Consider the following 12237-nt stretch of genomic DNA (forward strand, 5'->3'; position numbering starts at 1 on the left):
CCAAATCAAGAATATTAACTGAGGCGCAAACCAACAAATAAAACGCCGGAAAAAAAAAAACAAAAAGCCACAAGATATTTGATGCAGTACGCATTTCTATTCCTCTATCTTTGAAGACCTAAAGGATGGATTTTCATAAATAAATAAACACACTTATGAGACTCTCTTCAATTTATACGTACAACGGTTCAACTTGACTATATACGTAAAACAGTACCGGCAATCATAACGTATATGTCAAAGTCAAAATTTTAGTTGTGAAATTCTTTTGACTATCCTCTAATGGCTAACGGTGAAACAATATTTCAATATGTTACTGATACTAAGAAAGCGAAGTTTAGTCTTACGGTAATGTATTATAAAACTATTTAACCAACGTACATTTCGGCTAGCAAATCAATAAATAAGAAACTTAAATGAGTAGTTATTCTGCGGAAAACCATAATTGTAATGAATTAGTAGAAATGTTAATTATTTTTCATAAATGTAAAATCTTTTGAAAAAAGGCCGTATTTATTTTTTAACAATAAAAAGGAATTAATTGACAAGTTACACTTCAATCGACACGACAATACGTAGGAAATCTAAAAGTCGGTTCTAAAACAATTTAAACCCTTTCATCATAACTAGATTCACTCTAACATCCAAATTTTATATCCAATTACATTCCATTATTACGCTTAACGGTTTCCAATACTTATCTATTCGATAAATGTTTTGGTAACTGAAATTTTTTTAAAACAGATTATTATACTCCTCTTTTTCTCCTTCCTTTATTTATAACAACACAACCATCAAATACTCCATTTATAGAAACTGCCCTTATCTGTCGAAAACATTCATCGCTATCATCTTTCCATTTAAACCTCTTACAATTATAATTCAAAGTATGAGTGACATCAGTTATCCCGTAAGAGAAATAGATTACATTAGTAGTTTACATGATACAATACTGTGTCATATACTCTCTTTTCTACCAACAAAGTCTGCTGTAAAGACCTGTGTATTATCAAAAAGATGGAAGAAAGTGTGGAATCAAGTACCCGTACTTGATTTCACGGAAATACCAGATGATTATCATCCATTGTGCAACGGTGCAAAAATTTCGTACAATAAATTTGTGAACAAGGTATTAGCTGAGAACAATGTGTTCTATTTGAAGCGTTTTTGTTATGAATTTTCCTGTGATGATGACTGTGATTACTACGAATCTTGGTTAAATGCTGCAAAACAACATGAATGTTATGAAATTGATTTGAATTTCATATTAGGCGGAAGTCGAAGTTACAAATTTATGGAAATGATGTATGGAAAGGAAGTGAAGATATTGAAACTAACGGGTGTGAAAATGAATGATACACCAGAGTCTTTTCATCTACCATCCCTTGAAATTGTTCACTTTTTTAAAGTCGAATTTAACGGTGACGAATATATGAAAAGGTTTACATCAAATTGTGCAGCACTCAAAACAATTATTATCAAGGAGTGCACCGGTTTCGCCGATATGCTGTTTGTAGAGTCCCTGACACTTAAATCATTAGAAATTTGTGATATCGTGAGCCAGGCTTGGGGCAGATCTCTGATTATTACCATTAAAGCACCGATTCTTGAGTACCTTAAGATAAATGATGAAATAACATATTATATGGTTGATAGTTTACCTTTGCTTACCGAGGCAGATCTACATCTTAGGGAAATTTTTCTAGTTATGGTCAGTGAATATGGAGGTGATTATGATATTTATCAAAATATCAATTCTCTTATATGCAAGGCTTCCAAAACCAGATCTTTGAGACTCAAGAATTTTGGGGTAAGTATATATTTTTACAATATTTCTATTTAACTTATAATGGCGACATATTGATATAATACTTTACGTTGTTTTGAATTAATAATATTCATCTAAATTGGACGTAGCTTTTTCTTAATGGAAGACAACTACCGACTTTCGGAAACCTGACTCATTTGGCGGTAAAAGCCGAAAGTTGCACCTACGAGTTACTAAGAAAAACTCCCAACTTGAAATCATTAATACTCGAAGAGGTAAGTACATAAGAATGATGTCGTTATTTGTTTTCCTTTCGTAACCTGAATGAAATGAATTTTAATCTAATTATGTCAATATACTTGATATTTGTTTTACAGGTTGAGTGGATTGATACCTCTTTAAATTGTATAGCCGAAGAAGGTTGTCTATCAAATCTCAAGCATGTAACAATCTTCTTAGACAACGTGTGTCAAGTACATATTGTAACGTGCATATTAAAAGCTGCAACAAACTTGGAGAAATTGACCATTAATTTATGCTGTCCAAAAATATCCGAGAGCAGAATACGACGAGAACTTTCGGCTATACTAATACCAACATCATCCATGAGATCAGAGGAGAAAACTATTACTTTGTGTTGCCCGACGTTATCCGAAAGACGCACTCAACATTTTCCGGTTATACTTACACCATCGCCATACTTGAGCATTACAGTTGTTTTTACAAAGTAAACAATAGATCCTTAAACAAGCTCGAGAATGAATACGAAGTCAATTTAATCTTTAATCTTTTGTTTAGCAATTATTATATTAATATCTAAATGCATATACTTTGAATATTACAATCTTTGTTCCTGCTTTTATCTAAAATACTGTCAATGTTTGTTCATTAAATATTACGGTCTTCGTTCTTGCTTTTGTTCCAAATACTTTCGCTGATGATTATTATTCCATCAATCTCCGAAATAACAATTAGTCGTTCTTGATTTACCAGACAATAAAAAAAATCAATAATAACCAAAAAAAAAAATCACTAAAAATAAAAACTTACACTGAATTTTTTGAAAAAAAAATCACAAAAGCATAAAAAATAAATAAATAGAGAAATGATATATTATTATGACTTTAATCACCACAATTTCAATATAAAAAGCCGAAATTATCAATAATATATTACTTCGGTAAAATTATTACCATAACTTAACAACTCTACGTATCAAGATTATTTAGTTTAAATATATTGTAGACAACTTATTTTAAAAAACCAAAACACGATCACCCAATCACAAAATAACTTTTATTCAGATAATATTAAAATAAACAACAAATTATCATAAAAAAAGACCACTGTGAGATCGGCAAGTGCCGAAACATAAGTATTGTCTATTCAACAAAATGAACGGCCGAAACATATGTCTGATTTAATTGGCAGATATACAACGTACTTATTTATTCTATAACAATTAGTCGGTCTTGATTTACCAAACATTAAAAAAAATCAATAATAACCAAAAATAAAAGCACTAAAAATAGAAACTTACACTGAATTTTTTATAAAAAAAATTAAAAAAAACAAAAGCAAAAAAAATAGATAAATGAAGAAGCTATATATTATTTCGACTTTAATCACCACAATTTCAGTGTAAAAAACCGAAATTATCAATAATACATAACTTCAGTAAAATTATTACCATAACTTAACAACTCTACGTATCAAGATTATTTAGTTTAAATATATTGTAGTCAACTTATTTTAAAAAAACCAAAACACGATCACCCAATCACAAAATAGCTTTTATTCAGACAATATTAAAATAAACAACAAATTATCATAAAAAAGGACCACTGAGAGATAGGGAAGTGCCGAAACATAAAATCTTACGCCTACATGATGTAGTACTGTCTATTCAACAAAATGAACGGCCGAAATATATGTCTGATTTAATCCGCAGATATACAACGTCCTTATTCATTCTAAAATGCCTTCATCTATTATATCATAATCTACGATTTCATCTTCCATACATTTTATAAGAAAATAATTATTCTTAATTTACCGGTGACTAGCAATCAAAAATATGGACCTTTTAATCCTAAAGAGTTAACAACATCATAGTAGCCAAAACAATGTCCTACAACGCGAACACTTCTTTTACAAAATTACTTTCAATATCACACAAATAAATATTCAAGTTTATTAACGTACCTTCATCGTAATAAATGATAATCCTAAAGTATGAATATTATTCAGAATATGCTTTCTAAAATCGTCATCAACGTTCTCGGTAACTGTTTCAAATTGTCCTAATACTACATTAAAGTATATGTATATCGATATCTGATAACTTTATTCTACATAAGTTAAAATGTAATAATTAACTAGACCAGAAATTATGTTCATTCGACTACAATTATAATACGGTTTAAATATTTCGTCTAACTTACTATACATATATTTAACCATGGCAGTTTCTAAAATACTTTCCCGCATCCCTCTTACCAAACTTATACATATTTATATATTATAATAGCACTTATTACCCATATACATTCAATTGTCAAATCGCAACATCTCATTCGACTTTTAGCATTCTCACTCCTCTTGAAAAATTAATTTGCCCATTACTTAAACCAATGCTTACTTCTTTCGCTTTGTGCACTCATTTAATACAAATGAACAAATATACGTAATAAATATTACTTCATCCATCACCGAAAAAGAAACTAATAACACTACATCATCATACCTATAAAAACAAATTAATACAAGTATTAAAAAAAAACACAGAAAAAATGGAGTAATAAAACTTATTTCCTATATTTATTGAATTATTATTGTGTGAATCACGCCTCTTCACTCCATCATCATACCTATTCACTACCCTTACTATTTTCATTTAATTACACACCTCTAATATTCTACTTATATATATGTAGCTCTTCCATGCTTTCCTTTTTTATTCTGTCATGACTTTTCCTCTTTCTATTCAAACCTCTTCATCATTTATTTCGGATTTTGTGCGTTTCTTTCATCGTAGCAACTTCTTGACACATATCTATTTCGTCTTCCTTGCGTCCTTCGAATCTAAACTGCATTCTTTGTTTCAGTGAGTTTTCTATACTATCATTTCAGTTGTCTTTGTTTCGTTTGCGGTGATCAAGTTTCCTCCACCTATGTTCCGTTCTTTGTTTTTATTCTATATTTTTTAGGGACCAGTAAAGTTGATTATAAATTGTTTATTTGTGTTTTGGATTATGCTTTTCATTCTCTAATTTTTTTAACACGACTGTTTGACTTTATGTTGAATAATTTATCTTCTACTTATGTTAATTTGTTTATGTTTTTTGTATTCATATCCTAATTCCAATTATTTTCAATTTCCCAACAACGTTTCAACAATTATAAATATTTAGTATAAATGGAATTTTATGTAAAGTTTATAGATAAAGATTACATGGCATATGATTTGGTTTTTGTACGCGATTGAAATTTGCGTACAAATGTGTCAACTTAGAGTTTAAGAAAAGAAAGGTAGGGTTTCATAATAATGTTGAAACTTATGTTTTGCTATACATTGTAGGAATCTTTTTATATATACATTATACACCAATGGAGATTGAGGAAGAAGTTGAATTAGCGATTGAAAAATACAAAAGATTCTGTCAAATACATAAACGTATTTTGGAGGTTTTGAAATTAAACGCTATGGAAATGCAGAAAGAAGTTCTACGTAGACAGGCCGAAGTTGATAGGATATTGAAGGACACTGGTGAAGGTTCACAAAATTCAATTAGCGAAGCACCAACCGTGGTAGTCAATTTTATTACATTTCTAAATCAGTTAAAGCCTATTACAACCGATGGTATAGCACAAATTAATAGGCTCAAAGAGGATAAGCAGAAGGAAAGGGAGAAACTCAAATCGGTGGGGTTGAAATATAATAGACAAATAATTTATAAGCACCCATAAAATATTTTTATTGTAAATTTTATTAAATTGCATTAGATAAAATTGTATAATTATAATAAAATGTAAAATATATATCTAGATCGTTTTCTTTCTGTTTTAATTTATGTTTACGTCAATTTATTGTAATTAAAGATGTTTTTTTTTTCTTTTTTATTTATATTTACATGTCCACATTCCAAAGCATAACTTCTTATACGACCTTATACCATTCGATAATATAACGTAACTTTCGGCCAACACATACGTCTTGAAACCCGCGGTTCAATTAAATCACTTAGTACACCTGAACATCGATGACATCAATTTCGGATATGAAGTTCGACGCTTCGACGTTGGCAAATCTGATTTACTTTCAAATGGAATTAAAAAAATCAAACCTCAAAACTTCTTGCAATTATTCTAAAATATATGACTATATATCTTCCAACAATTAAAATTGACCAATTAGATTGACCAATCGATGATAATAAGAGATTTCGACCTAAGAAAGGAGAAAAAAGGACAGAATTGGCAATTGATTTCGCTGAAGCAATTGTTGTACAGTCCACAATGCTAATTTTCAAAATTGACACTGTTCAAAATTGGAAATTGCACAGTACTCTACTATCCGTAATTGGAAATTGGTTTCGGTGGTATCCATAATTCGCAATTGATTTCGTTGCTGTTCACAAGGAGTCTAGCGATTAAATTCTCTCTTAACTCCTACAAAGAGAGGAATTCACTGGCAGACTCATTATTGACAGTATTGAACAATGCCAATTTGGAACGTCAGTAATCTGAACAGTACAACATTTGCTTCAGCATTTGTTTTTCGGATTTGTCCTTGTCTCTTATATTCGGCCTTTTGTCAAAACAATCTCTTTCGAGATGGCCAAGAAGAAGAGAGGGAAAGGAAGGATAGAATAAATAGGAAAAAAAGTTCAACTGGGTGCCGAAGGAAGGAAGATAAGGACAATGGAAAGGGAAAAAGCACAATACTAAGCTGTTTATAATTGGCAATTGAACTGTTCAATACTGTTAATAATGAGTCTACCGTTGAGACAACCGCTGGAATCCTCTCCTTTTAAGAGTTAAGAGAGAAGTTCACCAGTACTCCCATTATGAACAGCAGCGAAATCAATTGCCAATTATGAACAGCAGCGAAATCAATAGCCAATTATGAACAGTAGTGTCTTGTGCCATTTCCCTTTACTTTGTCGCTATACTACTTTCTTCGGCACCCAGCCGAACTCTTCACAACCCATTACTAAGTCTAAGGTTTGGAGTTAACAGAATAATGACCATTTTAAATAAACAATCAACGACCCTAAATATTGTGACCATGCAAGAAAAGGTTGTAAATAGAGGAGAATAACGTGCCACAATAATATTTCATTTATAAAGTCCAAATATAGAACTACATGAATTTATATATCCTCATCTCTTGGAAGAGGTTCAATAGTAGCAAATCTTTCAACCATAGTCGAAGAAAACACCCTGACAAAAAATGTTATATTACCAGCATGATAAATAATCATTAATTCACCATCAACCAAGTGATTTTCATTAACAAAATTTTCCCACCCAATATCAAAACACATATTGCTTCTGGTATCTTCAACAACCTTCACTAACTCCACAGGCCATATACGACTGTTAGGGCCTCAAAGAACTTCCACAGGACTATGGATTCCGGCTAACAAGGCAGTCCAAACCTCCGGAAATACCTACAAGATCCGTACAATTATTTATAAACAGAAAAAACCACATTATAAAAAATATATAAAATATAAAATGAAAAAAAAACTACCAACTTATTTCTATATGCATCTCCGAAAATAACAACATGACTTGGTAAGTTACTATACATCTCTATGATACAGAAAATATATTGAATATATTATGATAAAGAAAAAACTGTATTTATATACAATCAAATTCCACTAAGAAGAACCATATACTATATCGTGAAAGTATTTTAATTATATATACATGTGGCTGATCAATCGTTAGACTAAATATGAATATAACTAAAATTTCATAATATTCTTCAACCTATGTTGACTATAACGTTTGAATCCTAAATAAATCCTCGAAAAATTATAAATTAAATAAATTTATTCTATTTGATTAATAACAACAGTTGACTAATTTTAATACTCAAATTAAAATACAATTAATACTCGAGTATAGTTTTCAACGTCATTTATCTTGACATGAATTTAAATAATGACTTTTAATCTATATTAAAACTGAAAACAATGTAAGAACTTCGGAAAAAAAGACAGAAAAAAACCTTATTACCAACACTCTTACTATTTAATATGTTACGGAAACGATGCACCAGTATATAATTTCGGCTACATATCACACAGAATCAACATGTTAAACGAAGCTGTTAGCAGTCCACAAATTCAGCTATAACTCAACAACAACCCCATATACACCGAGATGAAAGATTAGTAAATTTATTTAAAATAATTATTTATTTAGAATATATCGCAAAAAACTTATCTCACTTTGTACAGTCTACACAAACTTAATTGCCATAAAACCAAAAAAACCAGAACAACAACTGTCTAAGCATATTCACCACCATTGGGGTGCCGCGCGCGTAGCGCGCGGAACAACAACTAGTTAGTCAAAATATACAAAGGAATAGATTTGGCCATAAGTCAAACTCGATTGTAATCTATACATAAAACGTACTACGTACAATCATGGAGGATTGCTAAATTGCGTCCGGTATTTACTAGGTAACGCCCGTATTTCAATACGACATTACAAACATGCCCCCTTTTAATTTTACCCTAATTTACTTTTACCCCTTATAAATTTACCCTATTTTATTTTTACCCCACCAGCCACCAATTATCCACCGCCACCAGACAACCACCAGCCACCATCCTCCACTCCACGTCATAATTTTAAAAAAAAAACCTTTATTCAGAAACGATTTACACAAGCGGTGAATGGACGAGTTTGCGGAATTGGCGACGCCACTGGAGAGGTCGCCTGTGCGTACGGATGAATTTTTATCGTTTTTTTTTTTTATTTCGTAATTGCCAGAGAAACACCTGAAAATTTAGAATTTACCATGGAACATTCTAAAATTTCAGGCGTTCCTACCATGGATCGCCTGATATTTTAGTATGTCCCATGGTAGATTCAAAAATAGCAGGCGTTCCTCACATTGTATTTTCAAATGTTTATGGGAACGCCTGAAAATTTAGAATCTACCATGGGACATACTAAAATATCAGGCGAACCATGGTAGGAATGCCTGAAATTTTAGAATGTTCCATGGTATATTCTAAATTTTCAGGTGTTTCTTCCATGGTACATTCAAACATTTCAGGCGTTTCTACTTATTATTATTATTATTATTATTATTATTATTATTATTATTATTATTATTATAATTATTGTATTTATGTCGTTTATTATTATTAAATAAATTATTATTATATTATTTAATTATTATTAATATTTAATTATTGTTATTAATATATGGGTTCTTAAGTAGTTTGTTTTGTGGTTTTTTTTTTATGTAGGATTCGGAATCAGAAAACGGTGGTGATAGTGTGAATTATAGTGGCCATTTTCAAACCGACACAGTGTTTCCTAGTTATGATGCTGCTGTTGAATAGGCGAAAGAAATTACCCAGCTAATTGGATTTTTATTCGTCTCATCATTGTAAAAAAAAAATGGCTAAAGAAATAATAAAAATCATATACGGAATACTTTGTTATGGCAAAAAGCTTCATTCAATTTGGTTACCAATTATTAGCTAGTCAAATTGAGGTAGAAGCTAAGGGAATTCCATAAGATGAAGAAATTAAGCAAATCACCTCTTTAACTTGGCCATGTAATTCTTGCAATAGTATCAGCCTTTGGGCCTCTAATATCATTGATACAAATTATATTTTGTAAAATAAAACATATTTTACAAATGCTCCTAAAAGCTGTCAGAAATTCTTATATACATCGGGTGCCCGTGTATGGTGGTACTAAGAATATTATTTATTTATTTTGAATATTATCTTTGAACTACGAAGTTTTGGGATATTAAAAACTATAAAGTACATTGTAACATTAATTAATTTTGATTGTGAACTTTATTGTTTAACAATTACTCGTTTAAACAATAACGTTTAGTGGTTTATTCAACACTTCTCATGGGTTTCAACCCTTTCTTATCCTTGCTAGTAGTTAGTATGGCTGAGTTAGGTTATTATTTGATAGGTTGATCGATGACACTTATTCAAAGAATTTGTGCATTGTAAATATGTCTGGTAGAAATTTTATAGTACACCGCATGTGGGCATTTCCATACTCTCCAGACTTCGTATCCCTTGCCTTTTTTTTTTTTTTTTATCTTAAAACTAAAATACTCGTAATTCAATAATAATAAAAAAAATGTACAGTTTTTTCCGATAAAGTCCAAAATTAATAAATAAAATTATCAAATAAAACTCAATTGTGGAAAACTAAGATTTTTTATTTTGTCCATTAAGCTATTTATTTTCTACTGTACTATTTACGAAGTCAAAACAGCTCAATAGTTTTAGTCAATCCTAGCAAGAATACTACAATGTATGAATACCAATGACCGATCACTATTAGCATAGAAAATATTGATTGAGATAATTCGCCTTATTATTTAGTTATTTAATTCCTTATACTTCGTATAAAAGATCATGTGAGACAACATACCAAAAAAAGTGCATCAAATTTTAATTTGGCCTATAAAATGATTTTATCCTATATTGTTATAAAATAGAAGAAAAGAAAGAATGAAAGATGAAGATGTAGTGCTATTATTGATTGTCTCTTCCATTTTCCATACAACATACATATATACATTGGAATTGTAACTTCCAAATGACAATAAGAAGCCACTATTATGAAAAGAGTTACGAAGGTATGTAAAAAAGTTAAGGGAGTTACAAGGGGGGTTACAAAAGGAAGTAATAAAGCTAAATAAGTTAATGGACCTACATTAATATATATTTCATAACACATATATATGTGTGTATATATCTGTAATACATCCTTTATTCATATGCTTCTCTAGCAATTACATTCTCCCCCCCCCCCCCAAAAAATGAGGTCACTGCTATTTTCGATTGCCTTACTTTTAACCATAATATTCTTATTCAAACATTGTTCATCCCAAATTGAACCCGGTGACAATAAAATCTTCCTAGATGGCCATAACGCTGCTCGCCGCGATGTTGGGGTAGATCCATATACATGGGACAAAAAGCTTGAAGCCTATGCTCAAGACTTTGCTAACAAGAGGAAACCTAGTTGTTCAACAGACTTGGGTTCAAAGATTCCATATGGTATAAACCTTGGTATAGGCTATGGTTTCTTGAGTAGTGGGCAAACGATTAATAGCTGGATTGGTCAAAAGTCTGATTATAACTACACAACAAATTCTTGTGTCAAAGGTAAAGATTGTTCGGCTTATACACAAGTTGTTTGGCGTAAATCGGTTCGCCTCGGGTGTGCTAGTGTTGCTTGTGGTTTATGGCCTTTATTTGTATGTGTCTATGATCCTGCAGGAAACATCCCAGGAGAAAAACCTTATTAATCAGCCATTACGTAGTTCTATATCATGCTTTGTGCAATCGATTAAAATGCTTTTAAGTTCTTTAATTTGATTGATAACAAAGATGATAGTTGAGGTGTAATATATTAATAAGGGAATAAGGTGTAATATTATATATTAATAAAGTGAACTTATAAGTTTCTTCTTTAAAGTTGCCCGTCAAAAAAAAAAGTTTTTTCTTTAAAGGTAATGAAATTTTATGAGTTTGGTGTTATCACATTCGGGTCAATTTTTCTGAATTTTTATCAGTTATTTTCTTATTTTTTGCTTGTCTTGTTTATCATTTTATACAATTTCCATTTTTCCATTGCAAAATTCTATAACTTTTAAATGAACCTAGTTTACATTGATTTTTGTGGACCACTAATAATATTAAGGTTACTATATTTAAATGTTGATATTTTAAAATAAAATCATAATATTAATAAGAATCTCACTATAAAAAAAATATTGTTATTATATTGAAATAAAAGTCATTGTATTATAATAAAGGTCAATAATAATTAAATATTTAATAATAAGAGTTTTAATATACTGGTCAATATAAATAGTAATGGTTACTATGTTATTATTAGGGTCGCTATATTTATAACATAACGTCGGGTTGCAGATCAGATGTAGAACTAAAAGTCTACAATATTTCTACTGTGAATTAAGTCCACACAAATGTTAATAAAAGTCAATATGTTAAAATTAGGATTATTATGTTTAAAATCACAATAGTTGATAACAGGTAACCTGATGTCCACAATAATATTATTGTGAACCAGGTCCACACAAGTTTTTTCATGTGAATTTTGAGTTCCAATGTTTTGTTCGGTAGCTTAATTCCATTCCATGTTGCAATCAACCCTGCTTTTCGTTTTAGCTTATTTTCACAAATGATATGAGCAAATTGAAAGC

At 30.3% G+C, this 12237-nt stretch overlaps 2 protein-coding genes across 2 annotated transcripts; both read left to right on the forward strand.

The window, feature by feature from the left end:
* The first annotated feature begins 889 nt into the window (after positions 1-889).
* On the forward strand, positions 890-2499 carry LOC110689902 (F-box/LRR-repeat protein 13-like). The gene is made up of 3 exons (XM_021866729.1): positions 890-1810; positions 1918-2043; positions 2146-2499. Exons 1-3 carry the CDS (start codon positions 890-892, stop codon positions 2497-2499), a joined length of 1401 nt encoding a protein of 466 aa, XP_021722421.1.
* Positions 2500-10824: 8325 nt separating this feature from the next.
* On the forward strand, positions 10825-11316 carry LOC110689903 (pathogenesis-related protein 1A1-like). Its single transcript, XM_021866730.1, has one exon. It carries the CDS (start codon positions 10825-10827, stop codon positions 11314-11316), a length of 492 nt encoding a protein of 163 aa, XP_021722422.1.
* Positions 11317-12237: the final 921 nt, after the last annotated feature.

This window comes from Chenopodium quinoa, unplaced genomic scaffold, assembly GCF_001683475.1.
Source record: "Chenopodium quinoa cultivar QQ74 unplaced genomic scaffold, ASM168347v1, whole genome shotgun sequence".
NCBI classification, from domain to species: domain Eukaryota; kingdom Viridiplantae; phylum Streptophyta; class Magnoliopsida; order Caryophyllales; family Amaranthaceae; genus Chenopodium; species Chenopodium quinoa.